Below are 24,161 nucleotides of genomic sequence, written 5' to 3'. Positions count from 1 at the left end.
AAAAAATATTCTTTTTAATTAGTATAAAATTAAGGGCAAACCAATAAATAAGAGACTAAGTGTATTCAAGCATGATTGTTCTTTTATTTCTATTCTAAGCTAATTTATTGTTCTTATGTGTATGCGCGGTGCATATGTGTGTTCTTTAATCAATATATTTCATACTAGTTTTTTTTTTATTTTTTTTTATTTTTTTAAATTCAAAATTTGGATGGGAATGATGGTAAATACGAAGCACACAAATGTTTTTTATTCACCATCATTTCTTCCTATATTGTGTGACAAATGGTTGGTAAGGATTAAAAGATCAACGATTTACCTACTTATTTATAGAATGATTATACTTGTATTTACTCTTTTTGTTTCTCATACAAGTACAAGACAAACATTTTCAATCAAAATTAGATTTCACAACAAAAAGGGAGGTGGTTTTCTTAAAGACTAAGTGACTTCATATACTGAAAATGAAATTAATACAAATTTAGTACAGAATTAATCATAAATTATTTTCAAGATTCAAAAGAACATCAAATTCATTTCTAATAAATGATTAATTTGATTTTGTAAGATAGATACTAGATTTATTCATTTATTGATTATTTTCAAGATTCAAAAGAACATCAAATTCATTTCTGATAAATGATTAATTTGATTTTGTAAGATAGATACTAGATTTATTTATTTATTGCTTGAATAGTTTGATTTTGTATAGTATATCTATTCTTAAGTTTAAGTATATTTTCCTCTACTAAAATATAACATTGTTTTTTTTGGTTCCCACTTTGGTTCCTCCAAAATTAAAATCTTAATTTTCTCATGACTAAGAAAGGTAATGCATGTGGGTTTTAATTAACTCAATTAGTAAATTTTTTTTGTTATTAACACCATAATGATTATTCTTAGCATGATGTCATGACTCATGATCATAATGAATAATCATCATGGAGCTCACACTATAAGCCTAAAAGTTGAAATTAATTATATCCTATTTTTGGTTTCTCAAAAAAAATCCTATTTTTAAATTAAAAAAAAAAAAAAAAAATGATGATGCATATGGGGGATACCCCAAATACATTCCTATCGTTTAGCTCTTAGCTCACACACGAGCCTTGGGCATGCTTTGAAACTTGGGCTATTCAGATTCAGAGTCACAAACTCCCATTGGTCCTGCCAGAGAACGAAATGGACTTGTTATAGTTGAGGACTTGGGCTGTTCAAAAAATTTAAGCCCAAATTTCACAAAATGCACATATATATACAGTTCACAGCAGAGAATCCACTTTCCTCAAAAAAGAAAAAGAAAAAAAAAGCAGAGAATCCACGTGGAGGAACATTTGCCATTTGTGAATTGTGATACATGAAAGTCTCCAAGGGTCTGGTGGTTAATATTTGTACCTACCCCACATATCCAAATCCCCTAGTGATGGACTTCAATTCTAGCTGCTTCAGTTCCACACTGCTTCTACTGGGTGAGAAACACCGTGTGTGTTAGAGATAGAGACCTCAACAAAAATTGGACTACATTAAAAAATGTCACTAGCACCTTCACTCCCTCGCTTGCACTCTCCATTTCTTTGTTGCCCTCTCAAGCTCTCTTCTCCTACCACTTCTTTTTTCTCTTACAAATCCCAAAGAACTCAACGGTCACCAGTGTCTTATCCATGCATTCGAGCTCTTGATCTTGATCAAAACACGGTTCTTTCTCCATTCCCTTTTGTTTTTGTTTTTATAATAACATATTCCTTGTTTCTCTGAGTGATTTGGAAATAACATTTTCAGGTGGTGGCAATAACTGTTGGGGTTGCTAGTGTTGCAATTGGGATAGGCATTCCTGTCTTCTATGAAACCCAAATTGATAATGCTGTAAGTTCTTTTTCCACTTTCTTGTAAATTTCTAATTTTGTAATGTTAGATTTGGTAAATTCTATTTTGTTTTACTTACTGAAGTGTACTAAAATTGAGGCGTTTTTTTATTATTATTTTTTAATGTTGCTGCAGTCAAAGCGAGATAACACTCAGCCATGCTTCCCTTGCAATGGCACTGGTGCACGTAAGTATTAAATTGCTCTGAATTGTGAAATTTTCATGTCTGCCTTAAAGCTAATTGAGTGAAAATATAGAAAACTATAGAAATTTTATGTTAATAAAGAAGGAATGAAGATTGAATGGTATGTACCAAATGGTGTGTAATATAAGAAGTTGATGCTTTGTTTTATTTGTTCAATGGGTCAAGATGCTGAATTCTAATCTATCAGTTTAATACAACTAAGATGGTTCTGGATAATATCCATAATTTTCACACGATTAAGTTCTTATTATAAAATTTTGTACCTCGACAATTCAATAATTATAGGGATACAAAATTTTTCACAACTGCTCATGTGGCCTATTGTGATTGGTTCATAATAAAAGTGATGTCAATGATGGAGTCATGTGAAAGTGTTGTTGCTCTAATCACAACTTGTGACCTTAACAAGTTGTGAAAAATGTTGTTAAAAAAATTGTGTCCTTAGGACTGCTCTGAACCATATTATGAGAATTCGTTAAATGGATATTCCCCAATGTCAACTATTAATTCTTGGACTAGTCGATGGGTTGTAGATTCACTCCATTTCTTTGTGGTTTTTGAGAAGTAGACTCAACTTCTTATCTCTAGTGCTACCACAAGGTGTGGTGATTTTGGTAAAATTGTTTGTTATTATGGCGTAAAGAACCTTTTCTTGATTGATTTACACATTTACACGGATTCAATGTAAATCAATCAAGAAAAGGTTTTGAGAGAATCTCCTTCAACCCATTTTATGGCAATTCATACAACTATCCACGTGTATTAAATCACGACTCATTAAATTATTTAAACAAGTCACATGATCTATTAAATAGGTAATGTGACAAAAGGTACATGTGGATGGCCATTTGCATCGCCACGTAGTGGGTTGGAGGAATTTTCTTCCAAACCAGGTTGGAAGTAAACTCTGTCCCATTTACATTCACAGCAGTTAACAGGCCAGAATTAGGATCTTACATTGCCCATCACACTGCAGAACTAGTCATAACTTATAGACTAACTTATGTTCAGAAACTTATTGACTTTTTATTAAAGCAAATTGCTAATGTAGACTTAGATTTTATATAGAAAGTTGGCAACCAGGGTGATCAAATAAACTGTATATGCCTTAGTACTCTTTGATCAACTAATTAATCTTCACTGGTGCAAGTATATTATACATGGTATATTACTCTTTGATCCTAGATTTTAGTTTTAAGTTTATCACCAAGGGGGCTCATTTTTGCAAACTCACAATCTGGATACCATATAGTTAAAAAAAAAAAAAAAAAAAAAAAAAAAAAAAGGAAGGGCAGTTACTCAACTGCAATTCCACATGGAACTCAAAATTTTTTGGCAAGAATCAGCTTGATAGCTGTTTCAAATCTTTACTCTCATGAAAGTGGATAACTCTTCCCCAGAGAAATGCAGATTTTGCCTAGGAACTGGTTCAGTGACAGTAGAGCTTGGTGGGGATGAGAAGGACGTCTCTCGATGCATCAATTGTGAAGGTGCCGGTTCATTAACATGCACCACATGTCAAGGCAGTGGGATACAACCTCGATACCTTGATCGCAGGTATGGAGTTCTTTAATATAACTTGGTTTTTTTCTCTTGTGCTACCAAAAAAATAGAGCAGAAGAGAAAATAAACGAAGTAAGATAATAATTTTGACTACAACAGCTCAGTTATAAATGAAAAACCACTATGCCAATTGAGAGAATAACATTAACAAGAAATCAAACTGGACCAGTTTATTACCTGTGTTTAGCCTAATAAGGTATCACAGCAATATTTACATGTTGCTGATTTAATAAACCAAATAGTTTTAAAGTTCAGATTTCTGTATTGGGAATATATTGAGAAAGACAATTATATGTTTACTAGACTCATCACACACGCTTCGCGCATGCGATGAGTCTTTTTTTTTTTTTTTTGTTAGTGGTCCTATTTTGTAGGGAAAAAAATTGTGTTTTTTTATTTTATATATATATAATTTTTATTTTGAAAATCTAATTTATAAGTGAATAAATCAATTTGAAAATTAATAAAAAAGTGGTCATATTTTTTAGGCAGTGTTTTAGTGGGAGTTAGAGTTGCATTTTTACCAAATTGTCCTTTAGTTTTGTCTCTACTTAACCATAAGGGGTGTAGGGGCATTTTTGAATTAAAAAATGTCCCTTAAATAATAGTATAGATATAGTAGACTATTTAGTTAGTTTCAATTATGCGAATCCTACTGATGAGTTAGCCAATAGATCAACTGGTTATTACTAATAACTTATTAGGTAAGATATTCCAATTGAGAAATTAGTGTAATATATAATGAAACCACTTAACCCAAAAGATTAAACTTATGAGTTTGAACCTAATTATGTTATATTAATTTCTTAAGTTCTTAAAATTTTTCTTTGTGGGACTCTAGTCATATGTGTATAACCAACATGAAATACTTGCCTACTAAAAAATATGAAAAAACTTGAATTTTTGTTGACGGAGTGTGTATTTGTTTTGAACAGAGAATTCAAGGATGATGACTGAACCCAAGAAGAAGTAGCAGTGATTTTGATTTCAATACATTGGATAATTAACTCATTACTAGAGAAACAGGAAGAGATCCGCATTTCCTACATGTGTTTCTATACACCTACTTTACATTCTATCAAAGTGTTTTTCATGCCTTTCTGTTGTACAATTTGATTATTGATATAACCATCCGCCTTCATTCTTTTACTAATGTTTGTTATGATATACCAAATAAGGCTGAAAGAATAATCGGCGCACTGTTTCTTTAGCTGAAACAGGTTGAAAATTGAAACCTAGTATCGTGTATTTTTTTTGATAAACAGCTATCCAACTCCAAGAATGTGGGCACTCTCCATTCTTGCTTTTAACACCCCAACTGCTATTTGATAAATGCAAGGGTTTCTATACTTGAAAATGTGCAAATTTGAGAATACTATTTAGGCTTATGGTGGCAAATTTATTTGGGGATGGTGAATGCCCCCCTCCTGCTCTGATCCAACTAACCTCATCCTCTCCAAGAAGGGTTTTCCCTACCCAAAAGAAGAGATGGGGTAGGAATGGATTTTGCTAGCCCCACCTTGACTTGGTTGTATGTGTGTGTGTATATATAATTTTCATGCATATATTTAAATTAGTTATATATAATTTATTCTATTATATATATATATATATATATATATCGAGTCTTTACTCAACTTATCGTGCTCTAATTTTATGTAGATTGTTTTTATTCTATAAGAGGGGATGGGATGGGGGTAAGGCATCCATGATCCAACTCAATCTCACACGATTGTTATCCCTATTTTTATGTTCTTAAAACAACTTGAATTCTCATCATTGCTAAAAATTGTGTTGAATAGCAAGATGGTTGCAACAACCTTATAGGTCATCACAACAACTACTTACAAAGAACAATAAGATGGAACTACGACTAGATTTGATAAAATTAGATCACACCCAATAGCACCTATAAAAAAGGGGTATGAGTAATATGAACGGTAACTTATTATAATTTAATCTGTTATTGAATAGGTCATTCCCAAGCTGACCTATCTTGACTTATTTGCTTGCTCTCTATTACAAAGTTTAATATGATTCATAATATGTTAACCTAATCCATCAAAGATTGGGTATGGATAGAGAATAGAAGGACGAATCATTGGATAGGGTGGGATTAGACTATGAGTGTCTCAACCCCTGCTCAAGGATAGGGAAAACCGGTATGGAAAAGAGTGGGGCAATTCAAACGAGATGGTAACAATGAAAGTACATAAACAAGTGTTTAGAAGGGTAATATAATATATATAAAAAAATTAAACTATAAATAATATATATTATATAAAAGATTCAAATAATATTTTTTATATATACAAATGTGTGTGTGGGGGACTTAATAGGATTTGTTTGTTAGTGTTGTTTAAACAACAGTTTTCGTTGTTTAAACCACACTATACGTATTTTTACAATACTTTTTTCACCTACACGTATTTTTACAATACTTGAATAACCTTACTAAAACAACATTATCAAACAGGCCCATAATATCTTTTATTAAACTTTGGGCCAGAGAAAATCCAAAAAAGTCTCAGCCTCTTAAGAGGCTTAATTTTATATCCAATTTTTCAATCAACTATCGTGTCAAGATTAGTGCATAATAATAAATTTTTTTATTTTTATTTTTTACTACACATAATAATAAGTTAAATGTTAGTAATTGAACCATGTAATTAAAAATGAAATTGCTTCAGCCTTCAATTATAAAAAGTTAAAAAAATAGTAGCATGATGTGAAATTGTAGGCGGGTAGTATTGTCGGAGAAAATTGACAGAACGGGCAGCGGGGGGGCATTTTTGGCATCCTAAAAAAAAAAAAAAAAAAAAAAATTGGTTTAGTCTGTCAGTCCGACTTGACTTCACACTTAAACCCGCATCCAATCAGGTAATAGCACTCATTCCCGAATCGGCCCCCGCCCTACTCGTTCCGATTGCCAGGTTCAGCCGCCGCCAGCGACAGCTCTTCTAGTTTTCAGTCAGTTTGGGGTTTACGAGCTAGAGAGAGAGAGAGAGAGAGAGAGAGAGAGATGTTATTCATAGTAGGCCTAGGACTGGGTGATGAGAAGGACATAACTCTGAGAGGATTAGAAGCTGTGAAGAAGTGCGAAAAGGTGTACATTGAGGCCTACACTTCTCTCCTCTCTTTCGGTCTTTCTTCCGATGGCCTTTCCACACTCGTATGTATTGTAACCTCTTTCCTCTCATAATATTTGTTTTTCTTTCTTTTTCAGATTTTGGGCTTTTATTTATTTATTTTTAATTGGACCAGGAAAAATTGTATGGGAAGCCAATTACGCTTGCAGATAGGGAAATTGTAGAGGAAAAAGCAGATGGTATTCTATCAGAGGCTCGTGAGTCTGACGTGGCTTTCCTTGTTGTTGGCGATCCTTTTGGGTATGTAATTTTCTTGTTTGTTTTTGCTCTAGTAGGATCATATATGGGGTTTATTGAATTATCGCGTGTGTGTGTGTTTTTTTAAAGTTTGCAAGTGAAGAAACATTAGTTTTGCACCAGTGGGCATTAGTAATTTATCAACTAGGGGGGAAAAAGAAAAAGAAAAAATCAGTTAATGTTCAGTATTTGGAGTAAAATCTTGCATGGAGCTTAAACTCTGCATCGGTTATCAAATACCGCAAATTTCAGTTAATGTACATGTATAAATCGAGGAATGATCCAAAATTTTGCCAATAGCCTTGTAGCTAAATTGGTTGGCATCTCCTAGTGTGTTCATGACATACAGGGTTCAAATTCCGCAAAAAAAAAAAAGTACAGATTTCAATAGGAGTAAGATAGTTCTTTATTGGATTTGCTCTATTGGATATATTCTTCTTCTGTTTAATGCTTTGTTTTCAAACACAGGGCAACTACACACAGTGATCTTGTTGTGCGAGCAAAGAAAATGGACGTTGAAGTCAAGGTGGTGCACAATGCATCAGTGATGAATGCAATTGGTGTATGTGGCTTACAACTCTACCGCTATGGAGAGACCATTTCAATACCATTCTTTACTGAAACATGGAGACCCGATAGCTTTTACGAGAAGATTAAACAAAATCGCTTGCTTGGATTGCATACACTCTGCTTACTAGGTGAGGTACTCCCAGCTTTTATCTCTTCAAATAAGAAAGACATAGCTTGGCATATCAGTAGCAATCTCTTGGAATTACCCAAACACGTTTACCAAATTTTATGTTATAGAGACACACACGTACACACTTCAAGTAATTTAGAACAAAGGAGCGCTGACTTTTGCATTCACAACAATGTTCAATCTACATCTATTTCTGTGCATTTTAAATTATAAACCTAGCTTAGATATCAAAGTCCATCTTTATGGAAGACTATGGCCTATTACTTTACTCATGTATGATAGCATCATAGTTTCAGTGTGTGTTTCTCACCGATCCCTCAATTATGAACAGGCAGCTTTTGAAAGTTTTTTCTGTTTATCAAAATCTTGGACAGTCAGTCATCCTGGTTTAGAAACATAGAGGCTAGACCTCATAGCTTTAGGTGTCTGAAAAAGCAACTTAGCATCTAGAGTGAATGACTCTATATTCTAGTCCTGGTAGCCTTTGGATTTTCTGAGAATCTTTAATCCTTTCCTTCTTTATGGACCAACATGTGCCAGTCACTTCTCTAGTATAAAGAAAAAAGAAAAGAAAAAAAGTTCTCTGAATTCTGGCTAGTTTGCGATATGTGCCATTTCTTGATGTCTATACTAAAAAATGTCATTGCAAATTCTTTTGTTCCTGCAGATATACGGGTGAAGGAACCCTCACTGGAATCTTTGTGCAGGTCTGTACTTAAACTGAATGATTGCCTTCTCAATTTTCTGTGATTCTTATGTTCTATACAGTTACTTCACTTCTACCAATGCTTATACTGATTATCATTTCACTGCTTTGCCCCTTGAATTCTTACAGAGGAAGAAAGCAGTATGAACCACCTAGATACATGACAATAAACACTGCCATTGAGCAGCTCCTGGAGGTCGAGCAAACACAAGGAGGATCTGGTAAGGTTCATTTTTCTTCCATTCAGGTCTTCACTTTCAAGTGTAGATTTTATGTGTGTGGTGCGTTTGGTTCACCAAATTTACTACTTGAGTTTTATTTAAAATTTATGTAAACTGCTTGTATAAAACTGATGGCAATTGCCTAGGTGGCTACCTGCCTTCTTCCATGATCTGATACCCCATATTTTGCTGCAATCAATTCTCAATTGCTCTAAATATGATGTTTCAAGTTTTGCAAAATAATGTGTTATTTGAGGACTGGTGATTTTTGCATTGTCCTGCAGCCTACAACGAAGACACCGATTGTGTTGGGTTTGCTCGGCTGGGAAGTGAGGATCAGATGATAGTTGCAGGTACAATGAGGCAACTACAGACGATTGATTTTGGAGCACCTCTGCATTGCCTTGTAATAGTAGGCAAGACCCATCCGGTGGAAGAAGAAATGTTGGACTTTTACAAACTTAGAGGAGAGAGTTTGGAACGGATTGATGGGACCATATGATTTTTCTCTAGAAGGGATGAGTATATACTGCCTCCTTATTCAAGTTGGTTAGTCTGGTATACCTTTCTATTTTTTATTTATATCTGCCTTAACCCCTGCCACCCAAATAGAACCAACACTTGCAAAGAGGTTCCATATGAACCTTAGCACAGCAGTTTTGTTCCACCCAGCCACCTTAAACAAATTTTGCATATCTTTTTAAATTTGTATGAACTTTTGTGGATTGAGGTAAATGTTTTTTTCATTGTGATGTTTCACTGCTTTGCACGAATTGAACATAGTTTAGAAGATTTGCCTTTTTTTAGTTAATAAATTTCTATTAGTACAATGATTAGTTTTCTAGTCCCTTTTTTTTTTAACATAAAGAAGATATAGTGTTATTCATGAGAAATTTGGAGTTTTGGGGTTAAATATTTCTCCAAAAGCACCTCTATCCAAGCACTAAATCCTCGAGGCATGTTTGGTCAAAGCATGGGCCACTTTGTTCCCCATATTTGCCTATATGGGTTATGTTGCACCCCTGAAATCTTTGAAAGCCTTCGTCAGTTCTTTCTGCTTCAGTGCTTGGATGGTTGAAAGAATATCACTTTCCATGATAATCTGTTGAAATGCAAAGCTTGAAAAATTGCCACAACTTATTTATGTTTGGTGTCATGAACCATTTTTATCTTTTTACTTGTGCAAGCTGCCATTGAGCCTTGAAAATCTTGTGCAAGCTGCCATGAAGGGATCTATCTCACTATTTCTTTGGCCTTTATTCATGGTTTTGGCTTGTTGGAATTCTGTCAAATATTATGTAGCACTTGCTGAGTTATGTGTTGCATCATTAGTTTTCTCCAATGTGGATCTTGTTTCACTGGTTCCACTCTCTATGCAATGGTAAACGTCAGCTCCGGCCCCTATTCACCATGTTATCAACCACATCCCAAAACACATTAACAAAGTTCACCTGTTGTATCCCATCAAAAAAACTACTGACACCTATCAAAAATAAAACTACTGACACCACTCTAACTTTCTCATAACCTCACAGTGCATGAGAAGTGAATTCCTTATCTCATTGGCATGCATCACACCTGACTTCACTAGGCAAACATCTTGATTTTATTTGCCACATTCATCTTCCACAGTTGTTTTAATATTCAATTTTTACAAGGGGATGGGGTTGGAATTTGAACCCTTGTTCTCCTCATATCAGAAACCAAGCAATGCCATTGAGCTACAAGACTCTTGACTTCATCTTCCATGGTTTTCTTCAAAAGGATCACATTCTTTCACCATTTGAGCTTTCTCCTCTATGGCTTGCAGATTTCATGCTCAAACTAACCCTATATGTACTTTTGACCATGAATAAGTGTTTGTCAATTACCAATCCAAATTAGCTTGTCCTTTAGGAGTGAGTTGCTACGACGAATCTTTTTTTATTTAGTCAGCTTCATGACACATAAGCACCATATCTAACAAGTCCTCATTCCATCACGTTGAACCTCATTGATTAATTCCCTCACCTTCACATCTTCTTGAAAAAAATTTCTTGGGAATACAACTTGGTACATAGATGGTGTTAGTAGCCACCATCATGCCATATTCTCACTGACTTTCTACTTCCAATTCTCCAATGGTTGCCCTAATGAATTACGTTTCTAGCTTTAATGATACTAATTAAAGCGTGTGAAGCTTTTAGGCCCAGTTTTGCCTCCAATAACAGCCCTGTCAACCTCACCAATGGTTTATGTTCTAAGTTCTGGTGGTATTATTAAAAATATATTTGAAGTAGTTCATGACTATTCGCCTCCACATTAATACTGAAATGGTAACAGAAAACTGTTCAAACTTCTAAGTACGATGAGAGTGTGGCTTATTTATCACACAATATTTAGAATGAACCCGCTTCTCACTTTTGGGCAAGAATTACTGTAGTTTCGTGAATAGGATTTTGGAAATTGATAAGTGTGGAACTTTGTCAAAGTAGATTTCACTGTATCTTAGAGGCAGTTTGCAATGGAAATAATGCAAGGAAAAGGAAGTGTTTTCCACAAATTTGTTGTTTTGAGTATCGATCTAACATTTACTTCGTCTTTAATTTCACAAACTTTGGCCCCAACATTTATCTTATGTTATTTAAAAAAAAAAAAAAAAAAAAACATTTATCTCATGTTATTTCATACTCTGCTAAGAAGAAGACTGAACCGAACACAAGATTGTAAGACCAAATGCATTCAACTTGGATTAATTCTAGTAACATGCTTTATATCATATATTACTTACATTCAACATGATTTTTTCATACAAAAACTTGGTACAACGGTACAAATACATGATCTTTTGTAATAAGACTAATAATACATAAAATTTTACGACAATTTTCAGAACTTTTGTGGTATATAAGTGAGTATAACTTTTTTTGTTTCATGGCTGTAAGATTGATGGTAGTTAGGTGTGTGAGTTTGGCATGCTCCCTCATTTGTTCAATTTGACCTTCCGTCCAGAATTTCCGGGCTTATTGCACCTTCAAAGATTTGGCAAGCCCTTAGATTTAAAGAACATTATTGAATATCATCTACATTCTTCCAGAATTTCCGGGCTTATTGCGCCTTCAAAGATTTGGCAAGCCCTTTGATTTAAAGAACATTATTGAATTTCATCTACACTCTTGGGCAAAAGTACGATAATCTTCAATTCTGAAAATAAAAAAATAGAAACAAAATTAATATATTGGTCTAAATCAAGAAGACACTATATAGATTATAGCACACAGACAATGTAGATCGTGCATTCTGCATTCTTTCAAGAGAAAGGTGAGGCAAATTCTAAGCACTTAACATATATAATGTCATAATTCAAAGGCAAATGATTTAATAATAAACACTGAAATGAAGAAATATACATACGTTTATGGTAACAAGGTTGAGTGTCTTTCGAGAACCAAGCAGACTGAGGATGCTTTTCATATTATTTTAGTTTATTTTTTGTGATCTTCGGGTGCTTCGGGGACTTCATGTGATTAGGTTTTCTAAGTCCTCTTTTTACTTCAATTTATATGGCAGTATTAAATACTGATTTTTTTTAATAATAATATTATACAGATCGCAGCCTTAAAAAAAATAAAAATAACCAAAAAAGATAGCCATATAATTTTAGCAATACACACACACACACACACACACACACACACAAAAAAAAAAAAAAAAAAGCTAATGTCTGAACAAATTTTCACCAGACTTGTTTGGCATTTCTGAAAACAAAATGAAGGTCCTGGAACGAGACAGGACAAGTAAAGCAAGACTGCAAGACACAAAGCTCTATTAAGAGTAGCAAGGAATTGAAATTTTATTTTCTGTTGATCAATGCAAATTATGAAAGTTAGACATGTGAAAACAATAAAAATTATAAAATACTTCAAAATAAAAATACTAGACTGTACGTAGTCTATGTCAAAGACATGATAAGCAAGAAATGGAATAACATAGCAAATTACAAACACTAGGACTTGGTTAAGAGTTTTAGGACATACCAACCCTAGCAGGGGATAATTTCCATAATCCACACTGGTGGAGGAACCAAGTATGTAGATTTCCTTTGGTGCCTGCTTTTTTTTGCCTGAGTGCTGAAAAATGATTATTAAACATCAAACAGTTAGTTAGCAACATAACATGATGATTAATTGATTGTTTGAACTAGGATAAAAACCAGAATTCAATTTGTAATTTTGACCCCTTAGTAAAAAAAAAAAAAAAGGTGCTACAAATTCTTGGAGGATATAATCCAAACAGATCCTCAAGCTTATGCTAGTCTCAGAATATAGTTAGGATGTGGAAATTTTGGGCTGGTACCATGCAACTGAAATTACCAAAAACTAAGAAAAAAGAGGATTAAAACTATCTCAATAGAATTCCTCTATGAAGTATTTGGAAAGGGTAGGTGGGAAATCTAAACTTCAATTGGTTTTAGGCCTAGGAAGGCAAAAAAGTTTCTTCCAATCATCCTAATACATCTATGGTTTGGTTGAGTATAATAATTCATCTATTCGATTAAAAAAAAAAAAAAAGCTAAACATTTTGTTTTTCCATCCTTCATTGATTCATTCTTTGCATCTTTGCAGTGCAAATATAATCCCAAAGAGGACGGACTATGTATGTGTTTGGATAGGATTTAGTGTGCGACTACGTTTTCTATTTCACGTTTCCTTCCTTTCTTTCTTTTTTTTTTTTTTTTTTTTTCAGCGCATGAACAATAAAATCACATGGATTTACTGTACAAGAGACAATTATCACTGTTTATGCACTGTAGCAGCACTGTTCAAACGATGTAACAGTATTGTTCATGCATTTAAAAATATTAAAAATAGGTCTCATGATACTATTCACACATTTAAAAATTATTTTGCTACAGTGTTTTTAGTTTTCAGTTTCAGCAAAAATAAGTTATATCCAAACGGACCATGTGTTATATATCATTATATTGTAAGGTTTTTTTTTCTTTTTCTTTTTCTTATATCTATATTAAGATATAGAAATTTACTATTTGAGAGTGAAAGAGAGAGACCAAAGAGAGGGTTTCTACTCTCACTTTTCTCTTACATTAGTTAATACTTCAAGAAAGTTTTACCAGAAATGAAAAAAGAAAAAAGAATTCATAAAACTTTAATCACTGAATCACAAAAACAAAAACAAAAAACAAAAAACAAAAAGGGGGAGAGAGAGGGAGTTGTGGACTTGCCATTCAAATGAAAATTTATTAATTCTGGAAGCAAGAATATATTCTGGTAAATCATTGATCCGATATTGTTGGACATCATTGTTGAATTTTGCTTTGAAGAATTGGTCTTCAAGGACCTTATTCTCCATGTTGCGTTTGGGGAGACGGGTTGCTGTGCCTATATGTACGATTACAAGAAGCATTGTGTGAAAATATGAGATGAGAAGAATCACCATTAGTATGGGGTATTTATGCCGAAGGCCTGGCACAAAGATTTGAGGTATTAATTTTTTGTTTAAAAAAAAACACCCACACAGGCACGATGGCACAAGTAAAAGCGCTTATTGCAATTTTGGAAACGCAAGAATACGTGTTAGGTGCAATTCATTAGATAGCCTTGAAAATGGAAGAAAATTTAATGTGGTTTCCATCTTTATTCCATTTGTAATCTTTAAAAATTAAAATTCTATCTCAGTCTCAGTCTCAGGCACGCCAAACAAAAGCTCTATGATTCTATCTCACACTCACACATACCAAACAAAACCATTTGATCACGTCAAGAATCAGGTGGCAATAAATTTAATAGAACTACAATTTGCATTTTCGGAAACACAGATAAGGGTCATCATAACCTCTGTTACCAATTATTACTATTTTTTAAAAGGGAAATGCTAACAAGTGCCCTAAGGGCACTCGTTAAAAATTCAATTAAAGAAAGTTTTTATGGGAAAAGAAAAAAAAGCAATTAATGTTTTGATAGCTTTTTTCATTTCCCATAAAAGTGATGTCAAAACTTTCTTAAAATGGATTCTTAACAAGTGCCCTTAGGGCACTCGTTAGCATGACCCTTTTTAAAATGCATTTAATCTTGCCAATAATTTTTTGAATGGCAAGTTATAAATGCATATGGTGTGGTGGGTCTTAAATCTAAGAACTTGTTGGTTCAAGTTAGTTTAATTGATTAAGGTTTTTATCGTCAAATAAGATATTGGAGTTCAAACCCCGTCTATATAAAAAACCAATTGGTATCTTGAGTTGAAGATAAAAAGCAATTATCATAAAACGAATGCCATAAGTTAAAATTACATCGTTTCTATCGAAATCTAAGACCTCACCTACCATCCAATCTACAATCTTATATTTATAATCAATAGGATCGAAGAGGGCAATTCCCGTCTTGTCAAAAACAATCTAAACCACATTATAATTTTATCTTACCCTTGCAATTATAATCTGAATTTTTTTCTCTCTTTTTCTTTGGATTGCTTTTTATAATATAGTTAGTGAATTACTGTCTTCTTTATAAGTTGAAATTCATTAAAATATATATATATATATTTCCTATTTATCAATTTTTTTAAGGTGCAAAACTTATAAAAGGAAAACAATGTTGGAAAAAAAAAACAAGAGTTTAGCTTACCTCCAGTACTTTTTTAACTGGAATCCCATTTTGTTTTAATGAGAAATTGCCTCATCATTTACTAATTAAATAAAATGTAGAGATTAAAACTCACTATCACTTGTCATTGTATATTTAAAATAGAAGGACATGTCCAATTAAAAAAGTACTGGAGCTAAGTCAAATCCTAAAAGCTAAAACATAGCATTTATTAGTATTATTTTTTTAGAGAGTTTCAACCTATGGCGTCTGCTCTTAATAATAACTTTTTATTATCAAACCAAGACACCAATCAGTTTTCGATGTAGGCGGGGATTGAATTACGTACAACCATTAGAGACTTTACCAATTAAGCTAAATCAATATAGCATTTCGGTCCATTCAATCTAATTCGGTCCATTTTGAACTCATTGGGCCTTAAAATCATTTTTCAATTTGAGCTCAGAAATTGTTTGTTTTTCTTAATTTTAGGATTGAAAAGTATGAGTTTTATTCTATTTGGGCCACATTTTATAATTTTGGGCTGAATGATAAAAACAAAATAGCCATTAAAAATTAGAGATATAGGCTCTTAAAATGCAATAAAAATGATAAATATTTAAAAGATTATCTTAAAATTCAGGTTTCAATAATATGAACATTATACTTATATTTGGAAAGGAAAAAAATTGCTACAATTGAAAGTGAATATATTGGCGGAGGCTGAACTCAAACCATTGCAGCATATTCCTGCACGTTAATGTTGCGTTGACGCATTTTGCGGAGGCAGAGGCTAAAACAAGTAGCTATGGCACTTGCTTCTGCACTCATTATAAAGGGCTAAGAGCGTATGTCAATTCAAACCAGAAACTAGTCAGTTTCTGTGTGAGAAGTATACGAATTCCATCTTAATGCCACAACACCTATTGTTGCATAAGTTCAATTCCAAAATCTACAGCCCACAGGTTGTACAGGGCTTGCACAGAGTTAGTCCAATCAATGAATCATGAAACTAATCATGAACCAAACTATAACAGAAAATATGATTAGCATCATTTATAAACAAACTATTTCCCCACAAAAAAGAAAACATATTATGAACAATCTAGTTCACTAGAGCAAAATTATAATACTAAAACTGACATTTACATTTCCCAAATTAGCCAAAAAGTCGCACAGTCCCCAAAACTAACTGCAGGCTGTTTTACCATACTTCCCTTGCAACCATGTCAACCGGATGTTGTTGCCTTTCAGAGAGATGAATGTTTCCCTTAAATTGGGGTCCTCAAAGAGGTCCAATGCAGCAAAATAGAGAGTTTCATCAATGCCCTGTATCTCGTCCAGTGCTCTAATGCAATTAGTGATGGTAAATCTCTCATCACTAGGTGCTTTTGCAACTGCCCTAGACTTCAAAGCAGCAACCATTTCAAACATGGCTTCCGCCATAGCATTATTTATTTCTTGATCCTTTCGGCTTTGACCCGAAGAAGAGTGTGTCTCAGATGGACGCTTCCTTTTTTTCTCCACATTATTCTTCATTGTCCTTTCTGCTGATGACATGATTCCTTGCGCAGGTTTCAATGATGATGGGTTTGCAGAAAGTGGGGTTCCACCATCCTGACATGAATTCAATCCTGCATTATCTATTCCAGCAGACTTGTCCAACTCTTCATAGTGACTGGATTGTGCATATTTCCCTTCAGCCGCCGAATCTGTGAATATTACACATAGCTGCTCATATATTGGGCAGTCCTTGACTTTGACCATTTCAGGCCTAGGCTGTGCCTATATGTGAAATCTATCAGAAACTCAAAATAAGATATTCAAAAATGGAAGATCCAGAAGGAAAGAAATGTACCCCAATATCTTCCCACAGGTCAAACCCAATGCAACACGAATCATCCAAAGCAAAGTCATTATTTTGATCAAGAGCTGATTTCAGATTATAGAAGCGTGTCCGCAGAACATCCAGGTGCTTCCTCAATTGATTGTTATTGAAGTTGAGATCAGTTTGGTTATTAAATTCTTCGCGAATGAGATTCCATGTTTTCTTGTCAAAAACATTGTTTGGTCTGTTCCCTAGTTGTATATGCTTAACAACCAAGTCCGCAAATATCTTGTCGAGGGATGGTGTCCACCTTGTCCTTGAACGTTCCAGCTTTGGCTGATGACTCACTTCACTGTCCATCTACAAGTGCAGAAAGTGCATTAGAAATCAATAATATGCCAATTAACATAACAGTTCAAAAACTTCTTGCTAAGAAGCCAAGATTTTCAACTCCAAAATAAATTATATCAATTAAGGTATGGCTAGACAATGTAATAATCAAATTCATAGTTAAAAGTATTTGGAAAATAACAATTATTAAATCGGGCCTCACATTCACCACATACTGGTTAAAAGGAAATAAACCAAGAACTTAAGAATTTTTAGATTTCAGGTGTAGTTGCTGAGTTTTGTTTCCTTATTTACGGATGTGCAACTCATAGCAAAACATTTCTCAGTGGATTTTTCTTTAATAATAGAGGCATGAGCATAATAAGTTTGACCTATAAATAATCTCATCAAATGATTTCTTGTAACCCCGGACAGAACAGCATGCAACTTCTTTTTTTCTTTTCTTTTTTCTTTTTTTTTTTTTTTAATCTAAATTTTTTTCCTTTTTTATTGGCAAGTTAAACATGCACCCGGTGGGTCTTGAACCCATCACCTTTGATCCCACCCTCCGCCTTGTTCTTACAAGGGAAGGAGGTGTCATTTGAGCAAGAGCTCAATGGCAAAAAATTTATAAATAAATAAATATCCTAATAATTGTTAATCATTTACCTTGAGTTACTTTTTGACCCAAATGATTCTTCTTGTTGAATGCGTAGGACAACAGGTCATGATCCTCTGTTAGATGGTATCACACAAATGATATGTTATTTTCGAGTAGCAATGTTAAACCTATTTTTATAAAACTAAAATGTCCATAAGATTTACTAAAAATTTGCATGTTCAACTTTTGCATCAGAAGTCTTGAAAATGTCAAAATCATACATAATAGTATAAAATCAGATGAAAAAGGACAAGATTATAAGAGATGATTGCTAGTCAGTGATCCTGCAAAAAAGCATAGTTTAAAATCATCCTCATAATATTCAAACTTTAGAGATGACACCAAAATGTGCAAAAGTAACAAATAGTGATAGCCAACGCATATATTTTTCTTTACCAAAAAGTACCTATCAACACATACAGACAGTTACAGAAGATCAGGTGTCAGAATACTGAAGATTACCGTTCAAAAATTGACATTTCTTAATCCATTTACAGCATAACATGAAATGACAACTTGAGATTCATAAACCCATATAAGAAAGATAATTATGCATGTGACAAATATATTTAGTTTATTCTTATTTCTTTCTCTTTTTTATTTTTATAAATCAAATATATTTAGTTTATTCTAATCCATCTTTAATCAATTTCAAAACTTGTCCACCATGTTTTTGTACAGTATGAACTGTTCTATATATAAAGACTCTCTCTCTCTCTAACAACCACCTATTCTCATAAATAATTTTTTTTTTGATAAAAAAATATATATATTTATGAGAAGAGATAGAAGTGTGATAGCAATTCTGGGAATTCTTGCAAATTCAATTCCGACTTCATATATAAATCACTTGAGCTAGCGCAAGAAATCTTAGGACTCATAGAAACAATCATAAAATTAAAAATTTGAAGAAGAAAAGCCAATGAGCTCTAGCTCAAATGGCACCTCTTCCCTTTGTAAGCGCAAGGTGGAGGATGAGATTGAAGATTCAAAAATCACTTGGCACAGGCCTAACTTATTCATCAAACAAATTTTGAAGAAGAATAGAAATCCATAATCATTTGTAAGCATCCCTCAGCTCCAATCTATTACATAATATTGCATAATCATTCAAAAATCACTTTCCAATGCAACATATCGCATAACTCTCAGCTCTAAACTAACTATTCCAACCTTCTTTCACTTCCCTTATCATACACAACAAGCTTATATTTAGATATGCGTATATAATTTATATATACACGTGTGTCCCAGGAATGATAAAAGTACTTAAATTCAATCCTGAAATAAACCAACTGCATTTTACTCTTGTCAATATTACTTCCCTCTGCTTTTGACAACTTCATTCTAACCCATGACTCCTCAAATCTCCCTTCTCAGACTACAGTAATTTCTCTTCACAAACATAAAAAATAATGAAAACCCAAAAAGAATGTGACAAGACAACTAAAATTTCAAGCAAATAGCTGTTCATTATATACAATCAAACATTAAATTGCCGTCTGTTTGGAGAGATGTTCAAAACTTGCCAATGATCTCTAGCCCAACTGGCACCTCCTCTGAGTCCTCTCCTCTTTTTTTTTTTTTGATTACATAGGGAACCTTTCTAAAGAAGAAGCTCTTTGGACTTGCCTCTAGAATATAGCCAATATAACCCACCCGCCAAAATCAATTGCCAGGTAATTCAAGGGCATTCACTCCCTAACGGGCTAAGCAGTTTACACTCACGTCCAGGACCTACAGGATCAAAAAATATCAAAAAATAAAATGTTCAAAACTTGACTACGCATATAGCCCTCTAGATTGCAGCCTAATTATACACAGGGCCGGCCCTTCCCTTAGGCGAGTTAGGCAATTGCCTAAGGCCCCCAAGTCCCAAAATTTTAGAAAAGAACCAACCGGGTAGTAGAAAATTTAGTTTCAAATGAATTACAAAAATAATCTGGCACATCCTTTTAACCAAAAAAAACAAAAATTTTGGTAAATCCTATTAAACATTGGTTCTAAACAAAATCATTGACCAAAAATCAACCAGATAAACTACAAATCCGATCTAAGAGATTAACCACAAAACAATCACAAATCAAAACAAATAAATCCACTCAAAACCCTAAAAATTTTACCTTTCTCTCTAGTCTCTGCTCTCCGCCTCTCTCTAGTCTCCAGCTGAACCGCCTCAGCCTCTCTCTGATTCTCTGCTCACCTCACCGTATCAGGTTCTGAGGTTCAGGAATCAGGTATAAAATTATAAATATTCGGGCACAGGGCACTGCATTTTATTTGTTAAGAACTTAAGATAACTTTGTTTGTTTGGGTCCTCCCTGGCTGGTTTTGTAACTTTGTTTATCACTTATCAGTTTATCATTATGGCTGCCTGGACCCTCCCTGGACTGGGCGTTAAGTTTGGGCCTTCAAGGTTTTTTTTTTTTTTTAAGTCTGCGTTTTTTTTTTTTTTTTTTTTAGTTATAGATAGGATTTGTTTTTTGTTTGTTTGTTTGTTTATTTATTTATTATTATTATTTTTTTTTAGTGGGTGGCCTTATTAATAAGTCTTGTGTCAGTGTTATGGCTGTGCTTAAATTTTTGTTATGCTTGTGCTTATTTTTTTTTTTCAATTTATGTAGGTTGAGATTGCTAAAAACTTGTTATTGTTCAGTGAAACTATAACAATACTTTTTATATAAATCAAGTTCTATTCCTCATTTGCTCTACACTTGAAAGTTATTTTTTTTATTTTAGTCTTTATAAATATATTGTTTGATTAAAAATGTCTACTAGAAAATATATATTTGGATATAAAAAACTTAAAAAAAAAAAAAAAAAAAATTAATTGAGTCTTAAAAAGGATCAATGGATAAATTTGTTATTAATAATAAACAAAATATAACACAAAATTTAGATGAAAATATCACAAATGAGCAAAAAATTCACCAAAATAATTTAGAAGAAGATGATATTCAATTTTGCAATACAACAAATCTTGATAATGAACTTCAAAATAATTTAGAAGAAAATGAAAATAATTATGAAAAATATAATATCAAAATATTAAATAAACATTAATTTAATTAACATATAAGTATAAAAAAAATGCCCAATTTTTAGTTCTCACTTTAGGACCCAAAATGTCTAAGGCCACCCCTATTTCCCTCTCATCCTCTCTCTGCCTCAACCCACGTCACACCGTGCTCCATGGCTGATCACCAAGCTCTCCTTCTAAACCTCCATGGCCGGAGCTTTTTAAGTTCATCACCTCTAATCATGCATCACTACTGAAACCCAGCCAAAATCAAATCACGACCACCACCACGACCAAAACCCAGCCAAAATCAAATCGCAACAAAAACCCAGAAGCCCACCAAATCACAAATCAAATCACACCCACCGAAATCAAAACACAAAACCCATAAAACAACCAAAATCACAAAATGAAAACACTGAAAGTGAACCCACCATTAAAAAAACATATATTGATTTTATTATTATATTTTAAAAGAAAAATCATCTTGTTGAACTAATTTTAGATCCAAATTAATCAAACAAATAAATAAATAAACAAAAATCGCACACCATAATCTGGTGAAGTCTCGTGAGCCACAATTTCACCTAAATAGATCGTCTGAGTTGAAAGGAAGAGATTTTCATAGTTTTTGGCTCGGCAGCACAATCTTCGATTTCCTTTCTTGACGTGGCTTTCGCTCGCTCCTCTCCTGTCAGCCTAGGCGACGTAGAAAGAGAAATAAAAGGAAGAAGAACAAAGCACCGCATAAAAAAGAAGAAAAGAAAAATAGGGAGAGAAGAAAGACGAACTGAGATCAGGTGCACTGTCGCAAGTATTTTTTTATATATTTTTTACTTTTTTTTTTAATTTTTTAACTCTCCTCTAATATATTTTATTTAATGGTTGAGATTGAAAGTTGTTTTTTCAACTTTTAATCTTAGCCATTAATTATAATTGCATCAGGGTATTGCACCTGAATCTGAAAAAGACAAAGAGATCTACAAATACACATACACATACAAATACACATACACATACACATATACATAATAAGCATGCATAAACACATACACATACACATAAACATACATAAATATAAGCACGCATAAACACATACACATATACATAAACATACATAAGCACACATACACACACATACATAAACATACACATACACATATACATACACATACAAATACACATAAACATATACACACATACACATAAATATACATATACATAAACATAAACACACATACACAAAAACACGTATAAACTCAAATAAACGTAAACATACACACATATAAACTTAAATATAAACATAAACACACATAAAGGCTCGATTTAGCACACTAAAGTAACTAACGAAATTGTTTGAAGATTGGTGTTAATTTGCAATTTTTTCTAGTCTATATGAAGGTTTAATTTTTTTCAGTCTGTATGTGTGTTTATGTCTATGTATATTTATGTTTATGTGTGTGTGTTTATGTGTATGTGTGTTTATATTTGTTTGTTTTTATTTATGTTTGTTTATGCGTGTTTATGTGTATGTGTGTTTATGTTTGTTTGTTTTTGTGTATGTTTGTTTGTGTTTGTGTTTGTGTTCATGTATATTTATGTAAATATGTGTTTATGTTTATATTTATGTTTATAAATATAAATATATATAAACATACACACATACATAAACATACACACGTACATACACACTCATACACATACACATATATAAACATACACACATATATAAACATACATAAATATAAATGAATATAAACATAAACATACATACACATAAACATAAACATAAACATACACATACACACACATAAACATACACATATACACTCATACACATACATAAATACACATACATATACACATATATTTCTAATTCTCGCCTTAGGCCCCAAAATGTCTAGGGCCGCCCCTGATTATACAGTTCACGAAACCCTCTGTTTGTTTCTCAGGAAATTTTGACAAAAAGGAAACACCTTTTATAAGCGATTACTCATTATTATTTTAAGGACCAAACAGAGCCTTAAGTAAAATCAAAACGCCCTCCAAGCCCATTCCAAACCCTAAAAGAGACACTAACACAACAAAGCTCGAAACTTTATCACAAATACCTCGAGAAAGAAAGCATTTTTATGATACAACAATATGATTTCACGACGGAATCAATGTATTTACAACTTACTAATACGAATACAATCCAAACAGAGAGATATATAATCAAAACAAATGAATGAAATCGTTGAGTGTGCGAAAAAGATATTAAAAATAAGAGAAAGATAATAAAAACAATGAAAAATGATAATGAGAAGCACCTGATCGGAAATAGGGATGGGAAGGTTGCAAAAGCGAGAGAGAGAGCCTATAAAGAATATTGAACACAAACGAAACAAAAACAAAAAGACCCAAAACAGAATAAGAGTGATTTTTTTGTTTTGGGTTCTAAATATTTGAGCTTAATTGGTGAATGATGGTGTAGATTAATGGGATATGCTGAAACTGAAATGGGTATATAATAACATGTCAAGAGGAGATTGGTGCAGTTCCCCGGTGTTTCCAAAGTGGCGCGTGTTCAGTCACCATTTGTGAAAATCTTTCACTTGATTGGTTCCATTCCAATCCCGATTCCCACTCCTATTCTCTCTTTTTTCACTCTTTTGGGTCTTGGAATTGTGGGCTTAAAAGCTAACAGAACTCTTTGGGCTCAAAATCTTTTTCTTTAATTTGGATCATTTCTTGGGTCCATTCCTCCTTGTTTGGCTAGTTGGGTTTAGCCCAGATGCCAGATTTCAGCCATTTTTTAGAGGAGGAACAAAAAAAACCTCTTTAAAATTTTATCAAGGTTTGATTAAGGCTAAAATACCTTTAGGTCCTGTTGTACTTTTAAATCTATGGTTTTGATCCCTCCAACATCAATAGTGTAATTTAAACCTTCTATTCATAGTTGTTATTTCATTAAAAAAAACCTTCATAGTTGTTATTAATGTGTTTTTTTTTTAAATGATAGGTAGATAGTAGGTGAGAGAAGGTGGGATTCAAATCACAAATATAAAACACTACAAAATATGTCATTACTATTAGACTATCACTTGAATATCATCAAT

General features: G+C 33.1%; 3 protein-coding genes across 7 annotated transcripts; 2 read left to right on the top strand and 1 right to left on the bottom strand.

Moving 5' to 3' along the window:
• Window positions 1–1,407: 1,407 nt before the first annotated feature.
• LOC115974480 (protein SPA, chloroplastic) lies at window positions 1,408–4,865 on the top strand. The gene is made up of 5 exons (XM_031094868.1): window positions 1,408–1,695; window positions 1,780–1,863; window positions 1,999–2,050; window positions 3,469–3,625; window positions 4,567–4,865. Exons 1-5 carry the CDS (start codon window positions 1,531–1,533, stop codon window positions 4,586–4,588), a joined length of 480 nt encoding a protein of 159 aa, XP_030950728.1. The 5' UTR covers window positions 1,408–1,530; the 3' UTR covers window positions 4,589–4,865.
• A 1,631-nt stretch (window positions 4,866–6,496) lies between these two features.
• LOC115974524 (probable diphthine methyl ester synthase) lies at window positions 6,497–9,434 on the top strand. Its single transcript, XM_031094925.1, has 6 exons — window positions 6,497–6,803; window positions 6,896–7,020; window positions 7,486–7,715; window positions 8,385–8,424; window positions 8,553–8,644; window positions 8,929–9,434. Exons 1-6 carry the CDS (start codon window positions 6,654–6,656, stop codon window positions 9,144–9,146), a joined length of 855 nt encoding a protein of 284 aa, XP_030950785.1. The 5' UTR covers window positions 6,497–6,653; the 3' UTR covers window positions 9,147–9,434.
• A 6,788-nt stretch (window positions 9,435–16,222) lies between these two features.
• On the bottom strand, window positions 16,223–23,593 carry LOC115974478 (L10-interacting MYB domain-containing protein-like). 5 transcript variants are annotated; one of them, XM_031094863.1, is made up of 5 exons: window positions 20,165–20,355; window positions 19,674–19,778; window positions 18,050–18,115; window positions 17,081–17,410; window positions 16,223–17,007 (listed from the first exon to the last, which is right to left on the bottom strand). In XM_031094863.1, the coding sequence occupies exons 4-5, from the start codon at window positions 17,408–17,410 to the stop codon at window positions 16,411–16,413; spliced, it is 927 nt and encodes a 308-aa protein (XP_030950723.1). In that variant the 5' UTR covers window positions 18,050–18,115; window positions 19,674–19,778; window positions 20,165–20,355; the 3' UTR covers window positions 16,223–16,410. The 5 variants fall into 5 exon arrangements, with proteins under 5 accessions (XP_030950723.1, XP_030950725.1, XP_030950721.1 ...); XM_031094865.1 differs by lacking the exons at window positions 19,674–19,778; window positions 20,165–20,355 and adding an exon at window positions 23,373–23,593; XM_031094861.1 differs by lacking the exon at window positions 19,674–19,778.
• Between the last annotated feature and the right edge of the window lie 568 nt (window positions 23,594–24,161).

Source organism: Quercus lobata, chromosome 2 (assembly GCF_001633185.2).
Source record: "Quercus lobata isolate SW786 chromosome 2, ValleyOak3.0 Primary Assembly, whole genome shotgun sequence".
Classification (NCBI taxonomy): Eukaryota; Viridiplantae; Streptophyta; class Magnoliopsida; order Fagales; family Fagaceae; genus Quercus; species Quercus lobata.
The sequence above is the reverse complement of the archived record's forward strand: the minus strand, read 5'-3'. Positions and strand labels throughout refer to the sequence as shown.

Excerpts from the sequence above, each read along its gene's own strand:
- LOC115974480 (XM_031094868.1), top strand. The coding sequence starts at position 1,531 with ATGTCACTAGCACCTTCACTCCCTCGCTTGCACTCTCCATTTCTTTGT. Across the intron at positions 2,051-3,468 it reads TTGCAATGGCACTGGTGCAC|AGAAATGCAGATTTTGCCTA; the intron begins GTAAGTATTAAA and ends ACTCTTCCCCAG. Across the intron at positions 3,626-4,566 it reads CCTCGATACCTTGATCGCAG|AGAATTCAAGGATGATGACT; the intron begins GTATGGAGTTCT and ends TGTTTTGAACAG.
- LOC115974524 (XM_031094925.1), top strand. The coding sequence starts at position 6,654 with ATGTTATTCATAGTAGGCCTAGGACTGGGTGATGAGAAGGACATAACT. Across the intron at positions 6,804-6,895 it reads CCGATGGCCTTTCCACACTC|GAAAAATTGTATGGGAAGCC; the intron begins GTATGTATTGTA and ends TAATTGGACCAG. Across the intron at positions 7,716-8,384 it reads GCATACACTCTGCTTACTAG|ATATACGGGTGAAGGAACCC; the intron begins GTGAGGTACTCC and ends TTGTTCCTGCAG.
- LOC115974478 (XM_031094865.1), bottom strand. The coding sequence starts at position 17,410 with ATGGACAGTGAAGTGAGTCATCAGCCAAAGCTGGAACGTTCAAGGACA. Across the intron at positions 17,008-17,080 it reads ACCTGTGGGAAGATATTGGG|GCACAGCCTAGGCCTGAAAT; the intron begins GTACATTTCTTT and ends TTTCACATATAG.